At 44.9% G+C, this 27,774-nt stretch overlaps 1 protein-coding gene across 1 annotated transcript in view; it reads right to left on the bottom strand.

The window, feature by feature from the left end:
- Rrp42 (exosome complex component Rrp42) overlaps nucleotides 1-27,774 on the bottom strand; it is a 109,292-nt gene that overhangs the window by 20,619 nt on the left and 60,899 nt on the right. Inside the window, exon 4 of the mRNA XM_068370555.1 lies at nucleotides 16,424-16,618. Within this exon, the coding sequence (XP_068226656.1) occupies nucleotides 16,424-16,618 (195 nt within the window). The remainder of the gene's footprint in view (nucleotides 1-16,423; nucleotides 16,619-27,774) is intronic.

The raw sequence follows: 27,774 nt of genomic DNA, 5'->3' as shown, positions 1-27,774 counted from the left end.
GTGAACTGTCAACAACTGAACTGTCAACAACAACAGGTGCGTGAGGACGCACAGCGTCAACTCGAGACTGCTTTGACTGTCTAGACTGAGCAGTCAAAACAAATCTAGAATGCGGAGGTTGACGCACAGCGTCAAAACAAGTCAACTCCGATTGTTAGCGAACGTCCTGAACGTCAACAGGAGCATCAGCAAGTGGCCTAACGTTCAAATGTGGCTGAAAATCCACACGAGACCGCATCGAGTGTGGTTCTAAAAAACCTGACTGACGTGACTTAGCTACGCCAACGTCAACAGGATGCACAAAGGAACGTTAGGTTGGCTGAAAGCCAGGATATCGATGAGATAAACGGCTAGACTCAACGGACTAATCGGCAGAATAGTCTTCCATAAGGGAGGCAAGCATATTCTGCATGTCTTGCCGTACAACCCATTAAGGATCCACGGAAATGGTTGCGGTAAGAGACGAGGGTAACGTCTGTGACCGCAACACTTTGCCAACAAAAAAGACTCTCGGAGTCTGTGTTACGCTTTTGTTAGGCGGCGAGCAGTTTTCCGATGACTGCATAGGGTCAGAGCTGTCCTAATGGTTGCAACCAGGACGCTGGACCTGTCCTGAAAGGACTGACTTTCGCTTAAGGGTCTCGAAACCTTGTTACAGGTTTCTTATGCGAAAAGCCTTCGGATGACGAGGAGAAAAACGTCTCTCTCGCCTTATGGTAGGGGAGATCTTGGTAAGATACACCCGATACCATAGAGGGAAACGTCTGTTCGTTGATCAAGGCCTCTCGAACCCATAAGTCGTATGACATTACTTCTCCCCTGGGCTTGGGAGCTTGCAAGAGGTCCCGGACTAGGTGAACGACAGGCACGAACAGACGAACCCTCGGACGCAACACTGTAACACTTTGCGCAATATCACTTTATCACTTCTGTTTTGCACTTATTACACTGAAATCGAACCTTTTACTGATTTCTACCTGAAGCACGCAATTCTACCCTCATCAAAAGGTAGTAAATGCGAAATCAGGCGTATAATGCAAGCATATTAATACCAGCAAAAAAAAACAGTAAACATCTTTTAAGATAAAAAAAAAAAAAATTCAGTGGTTGGGGAAGAGAATAAACACTAGTTCATTCAAAACTATGTATTCAATCTCTCACCGTACATTGCCTGGGGACGAGAATAAAACTAAAAACGTTTTATCCTTTCTCCCCGTACAGAGACTAGGGATGAGAGTAACTCGAGAACAACGTTACCCGCTTGAACGGAACGTTTTCTCTCCTCTCTCTCCCTCCGTCTCTATATCTCTCTCTCTTTCTCTCTTGATTTCGCACCTAAGAGAAGAGCCCAATTACGTTTCGTCAAAAAAAACATGTTATTTGACCAAAGGAAAAAACTTAAAGGTTTTTCAATTAAAAAGTTCCTTTAAAATAGAATTTAAAACATTTAAGCTTTGAAAGAATGAACAAAACGTCAGAATCGATTTACTCTTTCTGCAAAGTGAAACCGTGATACACTCTCTCTCTATCGTAACGATAGAGCGCAAACTGCGTAGCATAAATAAACTAAACGTTAGTTCATCTTTGAAAACAGTACGAAGACTATTCAAAGAAATTCTTTCATAAAATATTTCATTTAAAAAGTTTTAAATCCTTAGCTCTTTAAAAGCTATTTACGATTTAAAGGGCTCAACGTTGATTAACTTCGGTTTCCAAGTTAGGACCGCCTACTCTCAGGAAAGGTCGCATATAAACAAAACATTAAAATTTATTCTTTATGTTTATTATAAATGGAAAGTTAATCGAAGAGGAAAATCTATAATTAATTTATAACGTGATAAGATAATTACTAAAAGCCTAAACACACTTCCGTCTAAGGGAAGGGTCGGCCATTTAAAAGTCAAAGAAAGTCCATACTCTCTTTGTCACCAAAAATTAAATCTATCCAAAACGAGTTCAAGATTTAAGATGAAGATAAAACACCTGCACTGCGAAAGCTCAAACCAGAATATAGTACTTCACCAAAGATGATGGGAAAAACTCCAGGTTTCAACAGCGAGTAAAGTACGTCTTGTCGACACGTCGACAGAGAGAAAATTGAGTCTTTGTTTACATAGAGTTTGGTATCTGGCCGACAGTTGGCGCTGGTGAGCACACCCGCAACCTGTATGGCGATCGCTAGCGAGTTTTTTTGTACAGTTTTTTGTCTGTCGAGCAACAGAGTTGCAGCTATATATTCACCGGCTAAGTTAAATATTTAAAAAACAATATTTAATTCATAAAAACAAATTTCTCATTGCTTGCTAAACCAAGAATTAAATGTCAAAAAAGAGCATACAGCACTGTCAATCAGGAAAGATCTTACATCATTTATCCAGGTTTTATTCCCAGTGATAAAGGGGAGCTGCCTACTCATTTGTCATTACCTCTAAAGTTACTAAGCAAAACTACCAAGGAGAATACTTTAACTTTTGTAAGATTGGACAAGGATGATAATGATGCAAATATGCACCATGAGCAAATTAAATTAGGTACCAAGTGCTCAACAAACAAAATAATACTCAGCTACTAGAATAGGTTATGGTAAAACAGGTTGATTAGATTACTCAGTCCCATTGGTTGACTCTCACAAGAGTTACCCAGAGGATCTATTTATAAAAGATATGAAAACACAGTAGAACAAGATAAAATTCAATAAGTTGGAAAACTAAGCAAGAAGATGCCATACATATTATTATCATTACTAGCCAAGCTACAACCATAGTTGGAAAAGCAAGATGCTATAAGCCCAAGGGCTCCAACAGGGAAAAATAGCCCCAGTAAGGAAAGGAAATAAATAAATGATATGAGAAATAATGAACAATTAAAATAAAATACTGTATTTTTAAAACAGTAGCAAATCAAAACAGATATTTCATATACATACATACATACATATACCAAGGCACTTCCCCCAATTTTGGGAGGTAGCCGACATCAAAAAAATGAAACTGAAAAGGAGACCTCTCCTGTTCAACATAAAAACATTTGCTGTAAGTTTGAACTTTTGAAGTTCTAACAATTCAACTACCCGACTAGAAAGATCATTTCCCAACTTGGTCACAGCTGGAATATAACTTCTAGAATACTGTGTAGTATTGAGCCTCATGATGGAGAAGGCCTGGTTATTAGAATTGAGTGCATGTCCAGTATTACGAGGAGGATGAAACTGTCCATGAAGATTTAAATGTAAAGGATGATCAGAATTATGAAAAATCTTATGCAACATGCATAATGAACTAATTGAACGATGTTGCCAGAGATTAATATCTAGATCAGGAATGAGAAATTTAATGGACCGTAAGTTCCTGTCCAACTAATTAAGATGAGAATCAGAAGCTGAAGACCAGACAGGAAAACAATACTCAAAACAAGGTAAAATTAAGGAATTAGAATACTTCTTCAGAGTAGATTAATCACTGAAAATATTAAGAGACTTTCTCAATAAGCCAATTTTTTGTGCAATTGAAGAAGACACAAGCATATTGCATCATATGCAATATGCTTGTTTTCTAGGCCAAACCACATGCCATGTGTATATAGCATGAAAAGTAACTTGACAAGAGCACTACCCTGAGGAACACCAGATATCATATTCCTATACTCACTATGGTGCCCATCACGAACTATTGGCAATCTATTACTTAAAAATTCAATAATGAATCTAAGAAACAACCCACCCACTCCCAACTGTTTGAGTTTGAAAACAAGGGCCTCATGATTAACATGGTCAAAGGTAGCACTAAAATCAATGCCAATCATACGAACTTCCTAACCACAATCAAGGGATTTCTTTACAGCATTGGAGATTGTAAGAAGGGCATCACATGCTCCAAGGCCTTTACGAAAACCAAATTGCAAACTAGGGAACAGATGATTAACTTCAGCAACCCTATTAAGACGTTTTGCCAGAAGATGTTAAAAAAATTTAGATAATATGGGAATTATGGAAATTGGGCGGTAATCAGTTGGACTTCAGCTACCCCAAACACATTTACATAGTGGAGTAACATTTACAATTCTCCGACTACATAGAGGAGTAACAGTACCAATTTTCTAACAAGTGCTAAAACCTCCATTCTTGCTAACTTGTGCAAAATAACAGATCACTTTGCAGCTAAGAAATCTGCAGTATTTATAAAAAAGAAAGGATAAATACCATTTAGGTCTACAGCTCCATAAACATCAAGATCCATCAAGAGAGCTTTAATTTCACGAGATCAAAAGCTAAACTAGTCAGTTTACCCTCAGGAAAACTTGAATAAGGAAGTTTGAGTTTCTCATTACTTTGCTTACTGTCAAACAAATCAGCCAAGAGGGTTGCCTTTTCCTTAGGACAGTGAGTGACAGAGCCATCTGGTTTAAGTAAAGGAGGAACTGTTGCATCTACTGTACACCAAAGAGTGCAGATTTAAGGGTAGTCCACCACTTACTGTATGTTCCCAGGTTGTACCCAAAAGTGTTTCTTTTATGGTTAAATTGTATTCCTTTTCAGTTGAAGCATAAACTCTCAGAGCAAAATCTCTAAGTTAAGTATAGTTATTCCTAGTCAAATCTGCTCTGTTACCCTTCCAAAGATGATAGGCCTCCTGCTTCTCCAATAAAAGTAACACATGGTTCTCCAATAAAAGTAACACATGGAAAATAAAAGGCAGAAAGCAATGTAACTAGTGACAAAAGATTACTGTAAGGAACATCTAATACTATCTACATTATGTTGCACAAAGCATGTTATACATAGTATCTACCTAACAAGAGTTATTAGAAGAATGTAAATAAGGATAATGGAGCTTATTAATCATCTATCTAACTACAGTTACTGGTTTAATTCAGTTTTTTTTTTTTTTATAAAATAACACATAAAATCACTAATATTTTGAGCTTCAGTCAGCTGATGCTATACAACAAAATCGCTTGGTGAAGTTGTTAAGAAAGCCATATTAGAAAAATAATTTGTATAGTATTGACAATAGGGAAGATATATCCCAAATTTAAAGGACTCAGGTTTGTATAACTAGGAAAAATAATGGCATTTTTAGATTTTTTTATTTGTTCCTACATATATATAAACCCTTCGTCCTCTAAAACAGGAATATATCATCAGCAGAGCTGGAATGGCTGTTGAAATAATTAATGGCAGGTGGTTAGCGCATGAGAGTAGCACAGGTCCTCTGAACTGTTGGAAGCTCCTCACTTTTGTCTCCGGCTGCATTGTGTACAGACATACTGTTGTCCTTTAAGTAAGAGTTTTGATCTTTTACTTTTTCTTGCAGAGAGTGAATGCTGGCTGTTGTTGTTTGTCCTTGACATTCGTACATACTGGGGAAAGGTGGATTTGCAATCATTTTATAGCTAGACCGTCTGTTGATCCACACTGAGGATCTTGCAGGGGGCATGATTGTTTACAAACATCCCCATGTGCTGAGCGTAGGTCATGGCCTCCTGTGCAGTGACAAGTGTATGTCTTGATGGGGAAGAAAAAAGTTAAACCTTCTCTGGAGTCTGTCTTGGCATGCTCGCCAACGAATGTGCGTCAGGAGTAAGGAGACCTCAGATCTACGTCAGCAGGCTTTACAGGTTCTAAGGGTTTTCTTGCCTTGTTTAGACTTTTGATGAGGTTTGCTCTTGAGAGATCTGTTCAGGTTGGTCTTCATTCAGAGGGACTCTTCCCCTGGGATGCCACTTGGGAGAGAGAACTTGCATGTGATATTTCTACTTTTCCTGCGGGAAGGAAGAGTGTGAAAATTGAGAGGGCTCCTTAGTTTTTAGGAATCATTAAACCAGTTCACTGCCCATAGATTTCTTTACTTTCTCCTTGTTAGGCGAAAGTAAAGAAGCTGTTGCTTGTGCACGTTCTGCCGAACATCATCAGGACGACAATCGTGTTTGTGCCAGCGATCGTAAATGTGCCTTGGGTCATGAACATATCTAAAATAGTATGTTGTTTGAGAACTTGCATTTGCTAGTGATCATGCTCGTGCCTGGGCTTTAGCACGTGGTGATTGTGATGATCTAGTGTGTGTTTATGTAGCACTTGTTAATTTAACATTTGGTGATAGTGCACATGGTGATCTAGTATGTAGTGATTGTATGCATGGTTATCATGCGTGTGATGATGTTCGCGCTTAGACGATTTGGAAGGAGAATGCCTACCCTTGTTAGATTATCTGCTTTAAGTAGCTTGTGACACAAATAGGGTACACTAAGGTGATCATCCTCGTGAAGACTATTCTGTATGTAGAGCGCGTCCCTGGCAACAAAGAGCTGTTGGTGAGTGTGGAGACTCACGACCCTATCTCTTCCCAGGTGATCGTGGTTTCTCAGGCGGCTTCTGATGCTTTGGTGATCGTGCTTCTGGTTTGTTGTCCCGTCATTGTCCTTTACACACCTTTGCAGTTTTTGGAGGGGTAGACTTTTCTTCTAGAGTTGAAAAGCACGTAGGGTGATCAGCCTTCTTAGCCCATGTGCATGGAGAAGGACTAGAGCATAGTTAGTTTTCCTGAGCAGTAGTGTTGGTGACAGGTCTCTTAAGAATGTTTTGGTACAGTGTTACTCCTCCCGCCAAACCATGCAGAAGAACCGAAAGACGACTGCATTAGCAAAGCAAGGATAAAATCAAGGGCGTTGTCACACAGTTCTCATCTGCAGGAATGGTGGGAGCAACAGCAGGAAGACTGCAGAGTTCTAGTGGATGCTAGAACCTCTAGGAGTTTCTTTGCTGATGGGATGCTATCAATCCTAAGGGCAGGCCACAGCGCAATCCGGTCCAGGTCCTTACAAGGGCTGTCAGTCAATACAACAGTAAGAGAACTTTGAAAGTTAGGCAGTGGGTATTAGTTTTTTTAGAGAAAGGCAAAATTCTAGTCTCATTCAAAGAACTCCCTGAGGGAAGGGCATAGGCTTCTTACTTAATCCAATGGAAAGAGCCTCGGAGGAAAAGCAGAACGTACAGCAGTCTTTTTTACTCATAGAAGGGATGAAAGAGCTAGAGAGCTTCTTGGGCATCAACTTGGGCATACCCAAGACCGAGTCAGAAGAATGTCTCATAGACTTCTTCCTCTTCTTTGTGAACTCAGACCACTGCACCGGAGCCCATTCCATACAATCAGAACAGGGGGAACCCTACGAACAGTCATGTCCCCTGCAGTAGCTACAACTACAAAGTTGATGAGGGTCAATCTCTGGTTTATTCATTTACCAGCCACAACCTTTGCTAGGGTTCCCATGACACAACTGAAAGTCTGACCAAGGAGCCGACACCATCAAACCAATTACACACAAACAACCCGTAAAAGGAAAAGCAGACCATTAAAAAGTTCCAAAATAGGGCACCGAGAAGTATGTCCGTACAGATTGGAAGCCGAAGTTAAAGTAAAGGTAGCGTTACCTCTCGGGTGGGGAAGGCTCCCCTGCCACCCGGCAACCAGCTATTTACCAAGTTAAAATCTAAATAGCTGTTCAGGCTTCACTAAAGTCACACTCTTCCTATTAAAGGTTAAAGGTTTGCATTATGTGCAACAGGTGTTGGCAAAGTTTTGAAAACACACTGTGCCAGCTGATAATTAATGTATTTTTTTTTACTTCCTTCCATGCAATTGTTATTTTTTAGCACTATACATGTATAGAAAAATTAAAATCATAATTGTGCAGTATTGTATGTAATGACCATTTTAATTATAATGTGTTTTTCTGAACATGCACAACATAAATGAAATAATTTTGTTGCATTTAATATTCTTTGTAACAAAAATGTTTTATATTTTAAGTTTATACCTCACCATATCAATGCAATCTTTGTCCTTGCTACCCAAAGGCTAAAGTTAAAATTTCGGATGAATATTTGGACACCTTCAGAGTTATCTGTTGTAAGACTGCTGTGATGGGGGCTGAGGATGCGTTTCATGTGTGAAAATATCTGCTCACATTGATATGTGGATCTATATGCTGATAGCGATGCAAAAGCTGCTTTCTTCATATAATTGAATTTACCGGGCAAGGATACCCAGGACCTGCCTGATCATTTTTACTAGTTTCCAGTACTGTATTTCTCAATCTTTAAATTTAGCTGATCACAATGAAGAGGCCTGAAAGTCAATCAACTGCATTTCCAACTCCTCAGTTTCCATCCAATCAAAGAGTCGCATCAAAATCACTGTATTTAAAGGTGTCTGGTCTCATTAAAAATTAAAAAAACTTGGCCCATGTGTTGAAAATCTTGAAATTTGATTGATAACTTAGACTCTAATTCTTGCATGTACAACTGAAGATCAGTTGTGTTGATGGATGAATTGCAGATAAGTTCTTCAAGTTTTTTAAATAACGGAAAGAACCAGTTTTGATATCTATTAAGTAAACTGCAAGCTTGGCAGCAAATGCCTTCTAAGTTTCATACAAATCTATCATGGGTTTTCTTGTACCTTGCATGAGATTTGAGGTCATTTAGATGTTTTGTGTTGTCTGAGAGAAACGTAAGTTTCACAATCCTATCTGTGTCCTCCAGCTCAGGATAGTCTTGCCTTTTTCTGATAAGAAAATTCTGATTTCATGAAAGCATCCCACAAACCTCTCAAATACCTTCCCACAGCTTAACCACCTAACACTGAAGTGCAAGGGTATATCTATGTCCACACTGTCCACCTCTTCAATGAAAGCTTGAAACTGCCTGTCTATAGGAGAAGAGTGTACAAGAAAATTTACTACTTTTTTAACAGTAGCCATCACCTTGTTGGGATGAGACCATGCTAGAGATCTTGCCACATACATTTTTTTGATGAACTATCCCGTGCAATTCCAGAATGGGGTGCCCAATCTTATCCTCAAGTATCTTAGTAAAACCCTTGTTTTTTCTAAGCATAGCAGGAGCACCATCTGTTGTAATTACAAAATTCTTTCCTCTGTCTACCCCTCTGTTCTCAAAATGGGCGGTGAATGCCTTCTTTACGTATTCTCCCATGGTGGTGCCATATGTGGGTTCAAGTCAACACAGCTCCTCGTGTACATCTGTATCACTATATCTGGCAAAAACAGCCAAGCGGGGAATGCCATTGATATTCACACTTAAATCCAGGGCAGTCATTCGGCAGGAGGTAGTATGTGTATGAAGAGCTGGGACGTCATCGGGAAGAACAGCTCCTGAGTCACCAATGTAACATCAGGGGATACAAGACGCATGACAAAACAAGACTGTATTCGATACGTGAACAAAAGTTTACATACAAAGCAGGCCAAGGGATAATATGCCCCTTGGGTAATCAAAATCTCAAGGAATTATAAAAGGGACCATATTCGGGTAGCCAATCAGACCTGATTGGGGAAATTACTGTACTTGATTCTGGATTATGCCATAAAAAAATTTTTTTGTGCAGACCGGCACATATCATAGAAAAGAAAATACTGTATAGACAGATAAATATATACAGTAGATAGAGAGATAGATTGATATATATAAAGATAGATATGATAATTTAAAGTAAATAAACCATAAAGATAAAATTAATGGTGCACAATATAGTCTTTCTCTCTCTCTGTTATTTAAGGATTTTTTTCCTTTGCTCCTTTGCGTCAAATGCCGTGCCATAGACAAGCACTCTACACGCCAAGTCTGGGACAGTTGCCATTGGTTGCCGACCCCTGATGTACAGTATAAGAAAAATATTATGTTTACCACTTTTTAGCAAACACAACAGATTGTAAGTGTAGCACATACAATGTTACATAAATTTAAATAAACTCACACTACTATACTTGCAAAAAATCACTTACATGAAAATCACAAATTTTTAAGTAATTTGTATTTTTCCTAACATACTTACCTAGAACTACCTTCTTAGGAGTTACTGGTTAACTCTACCTAACCAACCAGCTTTTTGTACAGTTTACCCTCTTCCCGTTTTCTACGGGGTCAACCTCTGGCAGTGTGGTACGTGCCCTGGGGCGACCCGGGGTCGGGCAGCGTGCTAGCTCAGGTCGAATCTCCAGTAAGTTTCGTTGGAATAGGTATTACTCGATCCTGCAGGTTCTCGGGGAAGGATGGGTGGGCCATAACCCGAAGGTAGTTCTAGGTATGTATGTTAGGAAAAATACAAATTACTAAAAAATTTGTGATTTGTTCCAACACGGTTACTTACCTAGAACTACCTTCTTAGGAGACTTACACTTTAGGAGGTGGGAGTGTCCTGCAGGGATCAGGATTCGATGGGGAGGCACACGAGAGAGGGAACCTCTAAGAAGGTCTTGGTTCCACGACCACTAGAAAACTGCACGAAAAGTAGGGGAAACTATCCAAAAAACTCACTTAGTGTCTAAATGGCTTACCTTTTCAAAACCAACTCCGATACATGTCCTCTTGAAGGGTGTTCCTTTAAGTGACTAAGGTCTTTTCGACATCTTCCTGGCCCAGACGGTCCGGGGAAGGAAGGAAAGGGGGGGGGTGGTAAGGTTAAGGAAGGAAAGGGGGGGGGTAAGGTTAAGGAAGGAACTAGTGTCTCTTGGCATTAACACCCCCGGTTACCCTGGGGCTATGACCTTAGATCTCTTGAAGGGCCGAAATGATTGGGCCAAAGGAAAACCTGTCCAAGGATTTTCTCGTACAATCTTTGAGATAGTGTTCCGTGAAGGTGAACTGTCTAGACCAGGTCCCAGCCTTCAGGATCTTACCCACAGCCATGTTTTTCTCGAAAGCCAGGGAGGAGCTCAGACCTCTAATATCATGTGGCCTTGGTTTTCCTGGGAGAGGAGTCCCAGAAGCCTCGTAGGCCCTCCTTATCACCTGTCGCAGCCAGAAAGAGATAGAGTTCTTCGAGACCGGTTTCTTCACCCGGCCTGTTGAGATGAATAAATTTTTGATCTGAGGGCGGAATTTTGCAGTCCTCTCCAGGTATTTTCTTACTGTTCTCACGGGACATAAGAGTAGATCCTTCAGGTTGTCGGAGCGAGGGATGGCTGGCACCGAAAAACCAACAAACCGAGGATCCCAACACGCTGGGTTCTGCGTTTTCGCCACAAAGCTAGGGACGAACCTAAAGGCAACTTCTCTCCACCCTTTGGAGTGTGAGGCCTCGTAAGAGAGGCCGTATAACTCGCTAACTCTCTTCGCCGAGGCCAGAGCTAAAAGAAAAGCTGTTTTAAGGGTGAGTTCTCTGTCTAGTACATCCCTGAGAGGTTCGAACGGTGGTTCTGACAGAACTTTGAGTACTCTGGCTAGGTCCCACTGCGGAACCCGTACCTCCTGGGGGGGACATGATTGTTCAAAACTGCGGATGAGCATAGAGATGTGTCTTGAGGCTCCCAAGTCAATGCCCCTAAGGAGGAAGACTTGACCTAGGGCTGCTCGAACTCCTTTGATGGCCGGAATGGACGAACCCACGTCGTCTCTCAGGTACACCAGAAAGTCTGCAATGTCCTGGATCGACGCCCCTAAGGGCCCGATGTTCTTGGACGCACACCACTTCAGGAAGACTGCCCACTTTGCCTGGTAGACTACCGCCGAGGAACCCCGTAGATAACCCGACATCCTTGCCGCGGTTCTCGATGAGTATCCTTTCTTCAGGAGCTTCTCGATAACCTCCACGCGTGAAGGCGGAGGGATCGAGGGTTTTCGTGCCACCTGTGAAAGTGAGGTTGACGCAGGAGATCTGGCCTGTTCGGAAGCGGCCAAGGAGGACGAAGAGCTAATTCCTTTAGGTCTGCGAACCAGTCTCTCTCCGGCCACCAGGGCGCTACCAAAGTCATCGAGAGATTGGACGACACTCTTACTCTGTTCAACACTTGCCTGATCAAACTGAAGGGAGGGAAGGCGTACACATCGAGACCGTCCCAGGGATGTTGGAAGGCGTCCTCGAACGCTGGTGACGGGTCTGGGATTGGAGAACAGAACACGGGGAGTTGGGCATTCAGACGTGTGGCGAATAAGTCTAACACTGGGGAGCCCCACATTAGGATGACTGCTCGAGCTACCTCCGGGTGTAGGGTCCACTCCGAACCTATCACTTGACCCGCCCTGCTGAGGCCGTCGGCCATCACGTTCCTCTTTCCTGGAATGAACCTTGCCGTCAGTTCTATCCCTTCTTCTGTAGCCCACTCTAACAGTTCCGTGGCTAGGGCGCATAGGACCCTTGACTTCATGCCTTCCTGTTTCTTTACACATTTGTCGCACATTAACACCACAGTGTTTCCTCGCAGGAAATGTACGAACTGTCGACACGCCCTCAGAACCGCTATCATCTCCAGGATGTTTATATGGAGAGACGCCTCCTCGCTGGACCACTGCCCTTTTGTCGATTTTCCTAGCAGGTGTGCTCCCCAACCCTCCTTCGATGCGTCCGTGAACAACAGCATCTCCGGGGGATCGGGGACGAGGGCATTCCCTTCTCTGTGTTCGACCTGATGTTCCACCAAAGAAGGGTCTCTCTCGTCTTCGGGAGGACTGGGACTATTTTGTGGGGCTCCTTGCCTTGGGTCCACGACTCCTTCAGATTCCACTGTACCGGGCGGAGCCTGAGTCTCCCTTGCAGTACTAATTTTTCCAGCGAAACCAGATGACCCAGTAACTTCTGCCAGTCCTTGGCCCTCCTGGGTTGTCCCGTCAGGAAGGGTTGAAGGATACGTTCTAGGTTAGCTAACCTCTTCCCTGAGGGGAAGGTCCTTACTAACTGGGTGTTCAGGACCATCCCCAAGTAAGTCATTCTGGTGCTGGGGACTAGTTGGGACTTCCCTAGGTTGACCGTGATCCCTAACACCCTGCAGAGGTCGAGCAACATAACGCCTTGCTCCTTCAGTTGTTCCCTTGAGGCAGAAAGAAGCAACCAGTCATCCAGGTACCTGAGTAGACGTATGCCTTTCTCGTGTGCCCATGCTGAGATCGTGGCGAACACTCTCGTGAACACTTGCGGGGCCGTCGCGAGGCCGAAGCACAGGGTTTTGAACTGCAGGACACTGGACTCCCACTTGATTCTGAGGAACTTCCTGCTGGAGGGGTGAACGGGGATTTGAAAATAGGCATCCTTGAGGTCGAGAGACATGAGGAAATCCCCCTCCCTCAAGGCTGCTAGCACTGTCTTGGGGGTATCCATTTTGAAGTCCGTCTTTGAGACGAACTTGTTGAGGGCTGAGAGATCTATGACCGGCCTCCACCCTCCTGTCGATTTCTCCACAAGGAAGAGCCTGCTGAAGAAACCCGGGCCGGGGTTCTCCACTGTCTCCAAAGCTCCCTTGTCGATCATGGACGCTACTTCCTCTTGTAGTGCCGACCTCTTCAAGGGGTCCTTTGGAACTAGCAACTCGGCCCGATGGGCTGGGTTGAGAGGGGGAGGCTCTTCTAGGAAAGGGAGTCTGTAGCCCTCCTTCAGGACCGTCACCGTCCAGGGATCCGCACCGAGATCCCGCCATGCTTGCCAAAAATGTCTGAGGCATCCCCCTACTAGGGGCTCCTGAAGGAGTAGGGGGCCTCTCTTCCTACCTTCTTCTGGAGGAGCGGCCAGATCTACCTCTCCTAGCGTTACCGTAGGAGGGTTTGTAGGCTGACTGAGGGCCTGCGGTGGCCCTACGGGTGGGCTGCTGCGAGGCTTGAAGCCAAGGAGCTGAAGGTGGTTCTCTTCGGGGCAGCAAGGGTGTGGCCTGTGAGGAGTGAGGGACGTCCGTTGAGGCTCTTCTAAACGTGGACTTCCTCATGGGGGGGTCCTAGGATCCGTTTCTCTCACTTTCCTCACCTTCTCCATTGTATTTTCCACTAAATTGATGGGGAAAATGTCATTCCCCCACACGGAGGAATTCCTCAGCCTCCTCGCTTCTCTGTCCGGCAACTTCCGCACCAGTTTGCTCAGTACCGTATCCCTCTTCCTCAGGACCCAGTTCGTAGCCACCGACAGAGACTGGGATGATAAAAACTTAAAGGCCTTGCCTCCAGAACTAACAAGATCCCTCAGCATGGCCTGATTGTCTGGGAGGGAGAGGTCGTGGGATGCCTGAAACCCCACCAAAGCGCAAGACCACCAATCTAACCAGGAGGACACGTAGACCAGGTCCTGTGCCATGTCCTCCATCATAGAGGCTTCTGACGGGGAAAAGCACACGTGGGCAGTGGAGGCCCTGTCTTCCGAGGCTCCCTGGTTCAGCGCGGTCACCGCTGCTTCTACCGCACGGGGACCACCGCGATGCCCTTCGGGAACGTAAAAACGTTTCTGTGATTTCAGGCCCGGAAGAAGCTTGGAGGAACTCTGGCTTCTGGGGGCCTCTGCCAGTCCTGCTAAGTACTCATCTATCTGCGCCATCCCCAACTTCACGTCTTGAGCGAGAAGGAGAGACAAAGAGGGCTTTTGTTGTACCGGGCTGTCGATAATCCTGGACAGTCCGGATAGTACGGCCTTTGCAGCTGAGGGCTTGGGTTCATCCAAACGGTGATGCCTCCGAATTAGGGCCAGAACCTTACGGTAGGAGATGTCGTCAGACGAGCACTCCCCTCCTTCAACCAGGTCTTCCGTCACCAGTTCCTCCGTACGGGGGTACGCCGTGATGGTGGGAAAGGCAACGCCTGACGAGCCTGCCAGTGGTATGGGCTGCCCCGTGGGGACGAAGGCATCCGTCATGGGAGTACCAACGCCCGACGAGCCTGCCAGTGGTATGGGCTGCCCCGTGGGGACGAAGGCATCCGTCATGGGAGTACCTTGTTCCACGGGGGGCTCCGTGGATGGGGGATCCATGCGGACCGACGGGCGCCCTTGGTGCTTAAGGAAGGCCTCCAAGGTGCCCGTGGTCGACGCTAAGCCTTCCTTCATACTCCTTATATCCTTCCTAAGGGAAGAAGGGGCGGAGGCTACCGTTGGGTTAGACACTACACGGGGGTCCCGGTTCGAGCCCTCTTGCCGGGCGGCTGGTCCGAAGGAGATAGGAGGATGAGACACAGAAGGCGAGGCTCTAGGGAGCCACCCGGAAGCGGCCGCGGCTGTGGTAAACCTAAACAGCTCGCTCCGGGGCACTGTGAAATTCACCCAGTCCTTGGACTTACTCCTCTTCGCTTTCTTTTTAGAGGACTTCGACCTTTTCTTACCATGCCTCGAGCGGGAACGAGACTTCTTTTTCTTGCAGGATTTCTCCCTCTTCCTCTTGCTAAGGTTCCTGTCCTTGTCCTCTGACGACGAAGAAGAAGAAGAGTCCGATGACGACGACGATAACGAGGATGAGGACGAAGCTCTCCGACCGCCTGACATGTCCAAGACTGTGGGGGGAAATTCTCGTTGTTTCTCAGGTGTGGGAGGCTGCAGAAACATGGGGGGTAGCGTAGCCAAGGGAGCCGGAGGGGACCGTGCGAACCCTTTACAGAGCCATTGCTCCACATCCTCTTCTCCTCTAACGTGAGACCTGAAGGGAGTCCTAGGGGCCACCCACGTGGTGGGGTCCGAAGACGACGAACTACCTTTTTCCGTGTCTCCCTCGGCGGTTGACGCACCTGAAACACGCCACGAGGCAGGGGAAGTATCTACACTCGGTCTACCCCACATAGGATCTTCCGAGGAGACGGGACCTGCAGGGACCAGGCCCTCGCCTCCTACCACCACTTCCGCACTACACTCAGGCCCCACACATGCCTGCCCCACACTGGACACTTCCCCTACAGGAATATCAGACTCTTGGGAAGGGCAATGGGCCTCTTCCACGCAACAGACTTACCTCGTCCCCTACGCTGGGTAGGGGAAGAAGGGCGGGTGCTACGGTCTGCCGAGAGGTCTGGCGAAACCACAGGCGAAGATATGCTGGAGTCCTTAGGCGACTTCTTAGCTGCCTTCTTCTTCTTCTTCGTCCCGAAGAGTACCCACTGGATCTCAGTCCAATTAGCACACTCCGGGCACGTAGAGGTAGGGGACCACGCTTTCCCCCTACACGTGGAGCGCAAGGAGTGGGGATCAACCGCAGGCTTGGAAAGGAAAGCCCCGCAAGACTTCCCAGCCACAGGCCCAGGGCAACGACGAGGATGCTCCATAACGCAAAGCTAACACACCAAGAGACACAAGGATGTAAAGGGAAAGTGAAATGGAAACAGGTGGGTAACACGCGGTAAGCACAAAGGATCGGGGGACACAAAGGGTCGCACAAGGTAAGAGAGAGCGCGGCGAGATGTTGATCACGTCGCGACCAGAAACTTACTGGCGATTCGACCTGAGCTAGCACGCTGCCCGACCCTGGGTCGCCTCAGGGCACGTACCACACTGCCAGAGGTTGACCCCGTAGAAAACGAGAAGAGGGTAAACTATACAAAAAGCTGGTCGGTTAGGTAGAGTTAACCAGTAACTCCTAAGAAGGTAGTTCTAGGTAAGTAACCGTGTTGGAACAAATATGTATTATCCCTACAAATATCTACAGCTATGTGATATGATTTCCAACTTCTACTTACCCTTAGATGTGTAATGAGGACTGGAGCATTCGAGACATCAACTGTGTCTACATCCCGAGGATTATCTGAGAGCGCAAATTCTAGCTCCCCTCCATCTTCACCGACCACATGTATTCTTGGTAACTTTGTTGCCCAGAGAGCAGCTTTGACACCTACACTAACAGTATCAAATAAGTTTCCACCACACTCCAGGATCTGAAACGATAAATAATTTACAGTAAAGTATTCTGATTTCCCCAATATCAAAAATCTTATAATTCATATTTTTCCCAACTATAGAAACCTAAATCCTGTAACAGTAGTATGACTTCATCAAATCTGGAACAGTTATTAATATTTAATTTGTTATTCACAACTACCGATAAGAGATGCCAAGAAAGTCTCCCCCATATATGTCAGTCAGCACAACAAGCACTGTTGATCTTTAGGGTCATGACTTGCAAGGTGGTTGAGAAAGGGAAGTGTAAAAAAGGACTCAGGTTCCTATGGCTAAGAATAATACAAATTACAGGTACTATAAAAATTTGAGAGTTGTTCCCAAACAAATACAAACCATCATCCTTTAATAGGAAATTCATCATTAGGAGGAAATCTCCACAATCCCACTTCTCACTGGTTCAGCTTTGCCCAGAATTGAAAATGTACCTGGTCTTGTACAAGAGAAGAGGGGAAGACTCTACCAACTTCCTAACAGTTTAATAATAAAGAAGCTCCATGCTTCAAGTTAGGCCCATACCACAAGTGAATGGTACTCAGTCACAGCAAAACCTACAGTCTCGTATGGTATATGTTGATCAGAGGTACATACAGATATCTATGAAAAATGGATTTGAATACTGTAAATTCTCTCTGTCCTGTCCCATGGTATGGAAGATGGGGGGAGATACTTTTAAACACATCCTGCCTGTAAAGAAGGGTTGCTCAATTATGACATTTACCTGTATCTGATGTTTGGTGGAGTACATAAAGACCACAACTGTGGTACTCCCAAGAGAGTAGAAGGCCAGTCATAATACCTTTCAGTCTAGGCTTATGACAAAATCACAATTTTAGACAAGTCCAGTGAGGGAGCTAAGTTTGCTACACAACCTATTGAGCAGTCCCACAATATCAACGGTAAAGGTATCGCTGGACTTGAGAGGTAAAGGTTGTCTGGAAATTCCTGACTCCTGCCTATAATACCTGAACAACCTGTCCAAGCTGAATCACCAGTCCCTCACCGGTTGAGAGATACGCACTTCTGATGGTCTCACAACGCCAGGAAGAAACAGTGTTCTTGGGATACCTTTTTCTTCATCCTGCCAGTGCTAGGGAAGAGTCTTTGGTGCTCAGGTCTAGAATGCAAAGTTCTTTTAAGATAGTACCGTACGCCCTCACAGGGCAGAGAATAAATCCTCCTGATCCCCTCTGAATGCCACAAGAGAAAAGAGGGAGAAGGACTCAAAACTTTTATCATGAACTGCTGGGTTTTGGGTTTAGGCCTCAAAATAAGGGAGACCTTATGACATATAAAATGCTAAGAAGCTCACCAATTCCATTCGCCAACCCTAAGGTTAACAGAGAGTTTTGAGTCAAGATCTCTGTCTAATGACCTTCTCAATGGCCTTTATAAGTTATACTTAACACATGAGAACATGTGACACATCCCACTCCTGGGGCCCGAAGTCCAGGGGTGGGTAGGACTGCTTGAAGCTCCTCAAAAGCATTGACAATTCCTATGAGCCAGAAAGGCCTGAGCCCTTCAGTCTGAAACCCTGGCTCAAGGCTGAGCAATAGCTTTCAACAACTGAGACTGAGGGGCGTTTCTCTCAGTGAAAGAAGACGAGAAAATCAGCAATTAATACCAGAGACACTCTAACCAGAGAAATATGTTATTTTGATAATAAAATAAATTTTTGAATATACTTACCCGGTGATTATATAGCTGCAACTCTGTTGCCCGACAGACAACTCTACGGTAAAAACTCGCCAGCGATCGCTACACAGGTTGCGGGTGTGCCCAACAGCGCCATCTGTCGTCCAGATACCCAGTACTCAATGTAAACAAAGACTCAATTTTCTCCTCGTCCCACTGCGTCTCTATTGGGGAGGAAGGGAGGGTCCTTTAATTTATAATCACCGGGTAAGTATATTCAAAAATTTATTTTATTATCAAAATAACATTTTTCAATATTTAACTTAGCCGGTGATTATATAGCTGATTCACACCCAGGGGGGTGGGTAGAGACCAGCAATATATGTTTACACTTTTATGAGCTAAGAGTTTTTATTTCATTTTAGAAGTTATCAAAATAACAAAAACAAAATAAATAGGTACCTGGTAAGGAAGTCGACTTGAACAATTACTCTGCCTTTTAAGTACGTCTTCCTTACGGAGCCTCGCGATCCTCTTAGGATGCTGATCGACCCCTAGGATCTGAAGTATCAAGGGTTGCAACCCATACAACAGGACCTCATCAAAACCCCTAATCTAGGCGCTCTCAAGAAATGACTTTGACCACCCGCCAAATCAACCAGGATGCGAAAGGCTTCTTAGCCTTCCGGACAACCCAAAAAACAACAATAAAAACATTTCAAGAGAAAGATTAAAAGGGTATGGAATTAGGGAATTGTAGTGGTTGAGCCCTCACCCACTACTGCACTCGCTGCTACGAATGGTCCCAGTGTGTAGCAGTTCTTGTAAAGAGACTGGACATCTTTCAAGTAAAATGACGCGAACACTGACTTGCTTCTCCAATAGGTTGCGTCCATTATACTTTGCAGAGATATATTTTGCTTAAAGGCCACGGAAGTTGTTACAGCTCTAACTTCGTGCGTCTTCACCTTAAGCAAAGTTCGGTCTTCCTCACTCAGATGTGAATGAGCTTCTCGTATTAACAATCTGATAAAGTCTGACCAAGCATTCTTTGACAAAGGCAAGGATGGTTTCTTAACTGAACACCATAAAGCTTCAGATTGGCCTTGTAAAGGTTTAGTACGCTTTAAATAGAACTTAAGAGCTCTAACAGGGCATAAGACTCTTTCTAGTTCATTGCCTACGATCTCCGATAAGCTGGGGATATCGAAAGATTTAGGCCAAGGCCGAGAAGGCAGCTCATTTTTGGCTAGAAAACCCAAGTTGTAGCGAACAAGTGGCTTTTTCTGACGAAAATCCTATGTTCTTGCTGAAGGCATGAATCTCACTGACTCTTTTAGCCGAGGCTAAGCATACCAGGAAGAGTCTTAAGAGTGAGATCTTTCAGGGAGGCTGATTGTAACGGCTCCAACCTGTCTGACATGAAGAATCTTAGTAGCACGTCTAAATTCCATCCAGGGGTAGCCAAACGACGCTCCTTGGTGGTCTCAAAAGACTTAAGGAGGTCTTGCAGATCTTTATGTTTGGAAAGATCTAAGCCTCTATGCCAGAAGACCGATGCCAACATGCTTCTGTAGCCCTTGATAGTGGGAGCTGAAAGGGATCGTCCTTTTCTCAGGTATAAGAGAAAAACAGCTATTTGAGCTACAGAGGTACTGGTCGAGGATACAGAAACTGACTTGCACCAGTCTCGGAAGACTTCCCACTTCGATTGGTAGACTCTAATGGAAGAAGCTCTCCTTGCTCTAGCAATCGCACTGGCTGCTTCCTTCGAAAAGCCTCTAGCTCTCGAGAGTCTTTCGATAGTCTGAAGGCAGTCAGACGAAGAGCGTGGAGGCTTTGGAGTACCTTCTTTACGTGTGGCTGACGTAGAAGGTCTACCCTTAGAGGAAGACTACTGGGAACGTCTACTAACCATCGAAGTATCTCGGTGAACCATTCTCTCGCGGGCCAGAGGGAAGCAACTAACGTCAACCTTGTCCCTTCGTGAGAGGCGAACTTCTGCAGTACCTTGTTGACAATCTTGAACGGTGGGAATGCGTAGAGATCCAGATGTGACCAATCTAGGAGGAAAGCATCTATATGTATTGCTGCTGGGTCTGGGACTGGAGAGCAATAGATTGGAAGCCTCTTGGTCAGTGAGGTTGCAAAGAGATCTATGGATGGTTTTACCCCAAGTGGCCCAAAGTCTCTTGCACACATCCTTGTGGAGGGTCCATTCGGTTGGAATTACTTGCCCTTTCCGACTGAGACAATCTGCTATGACGTTCAAGTCGCCTTGGATGAACCTCGTTACTAGGGAGATGTCTTGACCTTTTGACCAGATGAGCAGGTCCCTTGCGATCTCGTACAACGTCAGTGAGTGGGTACCTCCTTGTTTGGAGATGTACGCCAAGGCCGTGGTGATGTCCGAGTTAACTTCCACCACTTTGCCTCGAAGGAGAGACTTGAAGCTTTTCAAGGCCAGATGTACTGCCAACAGCTCCTTGCAGTTGAAATGCATGCTCCTCTGACTCGAGTTCCACAGTCCTGAGCATTCCCGACCGTCTAGTGTCGCGCCCCAGCCCACGTCCGATGCGTCCGAGAAGAGAACGTGGTTGGGAGTCTGAACAGCCAGGGGAAGACCCTCTCTTAGGTTGATATTGTCCTTCCACCAAGTCAGACAAGACTTTATCTTTTCGGAAACCGGGATCGAGACCGCTTCTAGCGTCTTGTCCTTTTTCCAGTGAAAAGCTAGATGGTATTGAAGAGGACGGAGGTGTAGTCTTCCTAGTGACACAAATTGTTCCACGGATGACAGCGTCCCTACCAGACTCATCCACAGCCTGACTGAGCAGCGTTCCTTCTTCAGCATCTTCTGGATGGATAGCAGGGCTTGATCTATTCTGGGGGCTGATCGTCTTGTTGTTCAGCAACGTCCTCATCAGAGGGTTCCTCATCCGAAAACTGATGAGGAAACGGCAACGGAGTGGGCAACGTCTGGCTCGCTGAGTCCGGTCGCACTGGTGGATGCGTGACGGAGCCGGACGCAACATCATGGAACTGCTGCACAGTCTGTGAACTGTCAACAACCATGGGTGCGCGAGGAAGCACAGCGTCAACCCGAGACTGTCTAGACCGTCTGGGTTGTGCAGTCAACACCCTACCGGGTTGCTGAGGTTGACGCACTGCGTCAAAACAAGTCACCTCTGCTGGTTGTTGAACGTCCTGAACGTCAACAACCACCTCCGAGCGTCGCTTAACGTCAACGTGCGGCTGGCAACCCACACTGGGTCGCATCGGTGGAGGAACCACCTCAACTGGCAGACGCGAGTAGGTTACCTCAGCGTCAACAGGGCGCACAACCGACCGGTTGGAAGGTTGTTGGCCAGAAGGTTCGGTAGCAACCTTCTCCGCATTAAAGTCCTCTATCAAGGACGCAAGCTTGGACTGCATGTCTTGCAGCAAAGCCCATTTAGGGTCTACGGGAGCAGGTGTGGCAACAGACGGGGTTAGCGACTGAGGCGGTACCGCTTACCATCCCTGAAAGCCTTGTTATGCATGACATAATTGTACAGCAAAACTTCAAAGGCTCGAAAACAGCTGTGAAGTTGACCTGTAAACAACTTGGAGCGTCTCCTGGCCAGGCGCCAGGGAGAGTCTACGAGAATTGAGAAGTCTATCTGGGCAGAGGCATGAACTCCCAAGCCAAGAACTTCTCTCGTGTCATATCAGACTCTCGCTCTATAAACCAGTTTAAAAGAAGGGAAAGCAAAGGCTGTATCCCCCAAACTCCTCCTGGTGAAAAACCAGTCGCCTAGCCAACGTAAAGCTCTCTAGGAGAGCGAAAGAGCACTAGCTTAAAAACAACGGCTTCGAAGTAGCTAGGCCTAGTGTAAGCTCTGACGTTTAGGCGAACGAGGAGCAGCAGTTACAAAAAGATCCGGACAAAGATCCTTAAAAAAATCATCATGATTTAATTAAAGTCCATAGGAGGCTAAGCAGCTTTAGGCTCCTCTCCATCTGACAGAGTCCTCAAGGGAATATCAGTAGGAGGGGGAACAGCTACTTCCTCATCTACAGGAACCTTGTCCGATAAAAGCTGAGTCTCAAGCAAGGGAGAGACCTACCGTGGTGGCAATGCTTTACAAGCAGAGTCCACACTCACTGGTGCATTAGTAGCGGACCAGAACGCAACGTCATGTAACTGCTTGACAGTCTGTGAACTGTCAACAACTGAACTGTCAACCACAACAGGTGCGTGAGGACGCACAGCGTCCACTCGAGACTGCTTTGACTGCCTAGACTGAGCAGTCAAAACAACTCTAGAATGCGGAGGTTGACGCACAGCGTCAAAACAAGTCAACTCCGATTGTTAGTGAACGTCTTGAACGTCAACAGGAGCATCAGCAAGTGGCCTAACGTCCAAATGCGGCTGAAAAACCACACGAGACCGCATCGAGTGTGGTTCTAAACAACCTGACTGACGTGACTAAGCTACGCCAACGTCAACAGTAAGCACAAAGGAACGTTAGGTTGGCTGAAAGCCAGGATATCGATGAGATAAACGGCTAGACTCAACGGACTAATCAGCAGAATAGTCTTCCATAAGGGAGGCAAGCATATACTGCATGTCTTGCCATACAACCCATTAAGGATCAACGGAAATGGTTGTGGTAAGAGACGAGGGTAACGTCTGTGACCGCAACACTTTGCCAACAAAAAAAAGACTCTCGGAGTCTGTGTTTCGCTTTTGTTAGGCGGCGAGCAGTTATCCGATGACTGCATAGGGTCAGAGCTGTCCTAATGGTTGTAACCAGGACGCTGGACCTGTCCTGAAAGGACTGACTTTCGCTTAAGGGCTTCGAAACCTTGTGACAGGTTTCTTATGCGAAAAGCCTTCGGATGACGAGGAGAAACAACGTCTCTCTCGTCTTATGGTAGGGGAGATCTTGGTAAGATACACCCGATACCATAGAGGGAAAACGTCTGTTCGTTGATCAAGGCCTCTCGAACCCATAAGTCGTTTGACATTACTTCTCCCCTGGGCTTGGGAGCATGCAAGAGGTCCCGGACTAGGTGAACGACAGGCACGAACAGACGAACCCTCGGACGCAACACTGTAACACTTTGCGCATATCACTTTATCACTTCGATTTTCTGTTTTGCACTTATTTCACTGAAATCGAAACTTTTACTGATTTCTACCTGAAACACGCAATTCTACCCTTCATTAAAAGGTAGTAATTGCGAAATCAGTCGTATAATGCAAGCTCATTAATACCAGCAAAAAACAGAAAACATATTTTAAGATAAAAAAAATCAGTGGCTGGGAAAGAGACTAAACACTAGTTCATATAACTACGTTTTCAATCTCTCACCGCACATAGCCTGGGGACGAGAATAAAAAACTAAAAACGTTTTATCCTTCCTCCCCGTACAGCGACTAGGGACGAGAGTAACTCGAGAACAACGTTACCCGCTTGAACGGAACGTTTTCTCTCCTCTCTCTCCCTCCGTCTCTATCTCTCTCTCTCTTTCTCTCTTGATTTCGCACCTAAGAGAAGAGCCCAATTATATTTCGTCAAAAAAACATGTTATTTGACTAAAGGAAAAAACAAAGGTTTTTCAAATAAAAAGTTCCTTTAAAATAGAATTTAAAACATTTAAGCTAAGAAAGAATGAACAAAACGTCAGAATCGATTTACTCTTACTGCAAAGTGAAACCGTGATACACTCTCTCTCTATCGTAACGATAGAGCGCATGTTGAACGTCCTGAACGTCAACAACTGCGTAGCATAAATAAACTAAACGTTAGTTCATCTTTGAAAACAGTACGAAGACTATCAAAGAAATTCTTTCATAAAATATTACATTTAAAAAGTTTCAAATCCTTAGCTCTTTAAAAGCTAATACGATATAAAGGGCTCAACGTTGATTAACTTCGGTTTCCAAGTTAGGACCGCCTACTCTCAGGAAAGGTCTATATAAACTAAACATTAAAATTATATTTATATGTTTATAATAAATGGAAAGTTAATCGAAGAGGCCTAATAAAGGCGGAGAGATATAAAATATATAGAGGAAAATCAATAACGTGATAAGATAATTACTAAAAGCCTAAACACACTTCCGTCTAAGGGAAGGGTCGGCCATTTAAAAGTGAAAGAAAGTCCATACTCTCTTTGTCACCATAATTAAATCTATCCAAAACGAGTTCAAGATTTAAGATGAAGATAAAAACACCTGCATAGCGAAAGCTCAAAACTAGAATAAAGTACTTCACCAATTAGTTGTGAAAAAACTCCAGTTTAGCAACAGCGAGTAAGTACGTCTTGTCGATAGCTCGACAGAGAGAAAATTGAGTCTTTGTTTACATTGAGTACTGGGTATCTGGACGACAGATGGCGCTGTTGGGCACACCCGCAACCTGTGTAGCGATCGCTGGCGAGTTTTTACCGTAGAGTTGTCTGTCGGGCAACAGAGTTGCAGCTATATAATCACCGGCTAAGTTAAATATTGATAAATCCCTTTTACAACACTAGTCACAGAAGATAGATCCCTTCCCCTGGTAGACAGCTGCAGATGGCCTTTGCCGGTATCCAAAAATCTCCTGTGCAGTGTTTGATAAAAAGCTTTCAGCTCGAATGAGATGCTGCTGGATAGTATGGGATAGATCACTGGCTGCCAACTTGAGATGCTTCAGACAACACAGAAGCAATTGCTGTTGGAGACAAATTTTTTGAACAAGTTTCTCCAATGAAGAAAGATGTATCAGATGACACTGCCACAGCTGAGCTCAGAGTTCTCATTTAAACTAGAAAGACTGCTCTATCTGCCTAACCCTGTTGATGTGATAGTCTGATGGAAAGACTCGCTGCTGCTGTGTCTTTCAGCATGTCCAGATATTTCTTCCTCTGCATGAGTGTGAGATTCCACTTTTCCAAAATTACCACAATCCCCAGATCGCAACAAAAGTCGAGTAGTCAATCTCAGTCAAGAAGCTAGTTATCGAGATACCTACACTGACGTATCCTGTTTGAGTGGAGCCAAACTGGGATCAGAGTAAACACTGGCGTGAACACTTGGGTGTAGTGTACAGTCCATGAACTGGTACACCACTCCCTTGAGAACAGGAAGTTCTTTCTGGAGGACGGTGAATAGATACTTGGAAATATATATCCTTCAGATCCCCCAAATGCATGAAGTCTCCATGCCGAAAGGATTTTGATGAACAAACTCATTCAGTGGCAACAAGTCAATGACTATAGTCAATTTTTTTAGTGAGGCAGATTTGCACCGACTCGCAGGGGTGCCCTTTTAGCACAGAAAACTTCCCTGATAGCTGATTGGTCAGAAGTATTTTTGTCCGGGTACTTCCGACCAATCAACTATCAGAGAACTTGTCTGAGCTAAAAGGGCACCCCTGCGAGGCGGTGCAAATCTGCCTCACTAAAAAAAGTTGACTATAGTTTCCAGGGCCCGGTATACTTCTCAACCAGGAAGAGCCAACTATAGAACCCCAGCAATTCATCCTGAATGCCATCAAGTGTATTCTTCTCCACCATCATTGACACCTTACCGCTATGGCAAGAGTTTTCGGCAATTTCAGAAGGTAACTATGGAATGCCATAAGTTTGCAAGTGAGGGATGGTCAAAGATCTTTGAAGGGTAGACAGTATCTTTCCTGAAGGACTTCTACAACCCACTCATGGTACTAAGAAGAGGGGACTGCTGACTTTAGCATCCCCTTTCTTCTTGCCTTTACCACCCTTCCTGAACCTACCATAAAAGGCAGGAGTACTGTCTGAGCCTTTCTTAAATGAAGAAACAGCTTCGAGGGCAGCCGGAGCTTTCTTCAAAGACCCAATCCTGACCATGTAGCAGAATCTTATTGCTCCCGTCTTTGAAGGCCCTGGACCCATAAAGGTTACCGCAAGGTGGATGAGGGAGTCATGATTAGCCTTCTGCCACTTCTTCCCCATTGACTCTACATCTTTCTGAGGCAAGAGACAGCCTCCAGCCCTAGTGCATTCCTCAATGCTGACACTGCCTCCTGTCCATGTTCCTTGGAGAATTTAGATATCACTATATCCCTCGACTTTAGGATCCAATTGGCCCACTGATTGGCTTAATGGTGCCCCATGAAGCCCACTACTGTCTCACCAGACATGACCAACTCCCTGTATTTTGCCAATATCTCTGGATTTGACAAATCCCAAGTAGTGACAAATTAGGGAACTGCATCAGACCACTGATCAACCCAGGAAGCTGCTTGGAGGCTAGTCATGGAAGAAGCTTCCATGGCAGGAAACTCATAGGTTGAAATAACGGGATCAACTAGGAAAGATGTGATCATGTCCTCTGGCCTGTAGACTTTCCTCTATTGAGAGATTGCTGGAGGCAGAATCTTACTCTAAGAGCTACACTGCTATGATTTCTCAGATCCTGAGATCTGAGAGTTCATACTGTTCAAGGTATCAAAAGAAAGTTCTGACAGTGGCAACTCCAGTGAGGCCCTTGATCCATGTGAGGTGTCAAAATGCAGATCAATGACTGAAGAGTCCACTGTCACAGGAGCCACAGTAGCCTCTCCACTCCAAGTTCACTGCACTCACGAACGAGTGCAAGAGCATTAACAAATGAACACTCAGTCTTAGGGTTTTCTGCCTCTGCCAAAGGGAGTGTACCCTAAAGGGGACAAAGGGGGATAATAGCGTGCAATCTCCCTGGACCCTAGAAACTGACCTGTCCCTGGCACTCAATCCTCTATGAAGTACTGCATACATTAGGCTTTGTGGTGCATGACAGTGGAGTAGCGCATACCAGTCGCATATTGGTGCTCGTAAGAGGCTTTAAGCAGTCCTGGGTGGTCAGGTGTTCCGGCATTTTACTTTAATAAACTTCAGTTGTCAGATTGGATAAGGGTTATCTAAGAAGTAATATTACATTTTATAAAAAAGTTCCATTTTAAAATTTTCAGATTTTTTTGTAAGCAACTCAAGAGATACAACGGTCTTCTTTTTAGCATTAGCAGATTGGCTATTAACTTAAGTATCTGATGCACATCATTATAGTGTAAAATGACAAATTTGGAAGTAATTTGTATTTAGCGATACAAACCTGGAGTTATTTATAGTGATACTACTTTCGGTGTAGCTCAAAGACAAGCCATAACACTTTTAGCGAGGGATAATTACCCAAACTGCTAGTTGGTAGGAGGGGTGGGGGTAGCCGGCTACCCCGCTAACTCACACAACACTTTGCTAGCAGGCAGGACTTCCCAGGGGGCAAGGGGTGGCAGGCCAATCTGTATAAATAGTTCCAGGTTTTTAGCGTTAGAAAAAATACAAGTTACTTCTAAATTTGTCATTTGCTCTGTCACTGGCTCTTGGCACTGACCAGGGGTTCTCTCCTCACGATATAGATCGTATTTGGAGGGAATCCTAAATCCTCACCAAAATTATTGTGCTACGCACTATTAGCATTCTACGCAAGCTGTGTGCTCGTGATACT

Source organism: Palaemon carinicauda, chromosome 3 (assembly GCF_036898095.1).
Source record: "Palaemon carinicauda isolate YSFRI2023 chromosome 3, ASM3689809v2, whole genome shotgun sequence".
In the NCBI taxonomy this organism is placed as follows: Eukaryota; Metazoa; Arthropoda; class Malacostraca; order Decapoda; family Palaemonidae; genus Palaemon; species Palaemon carinicauda.
Note: the sequence above shows the minus strand (reverse complement) of the source record. Positions and strands in the feature narration are given on the sequence as shown.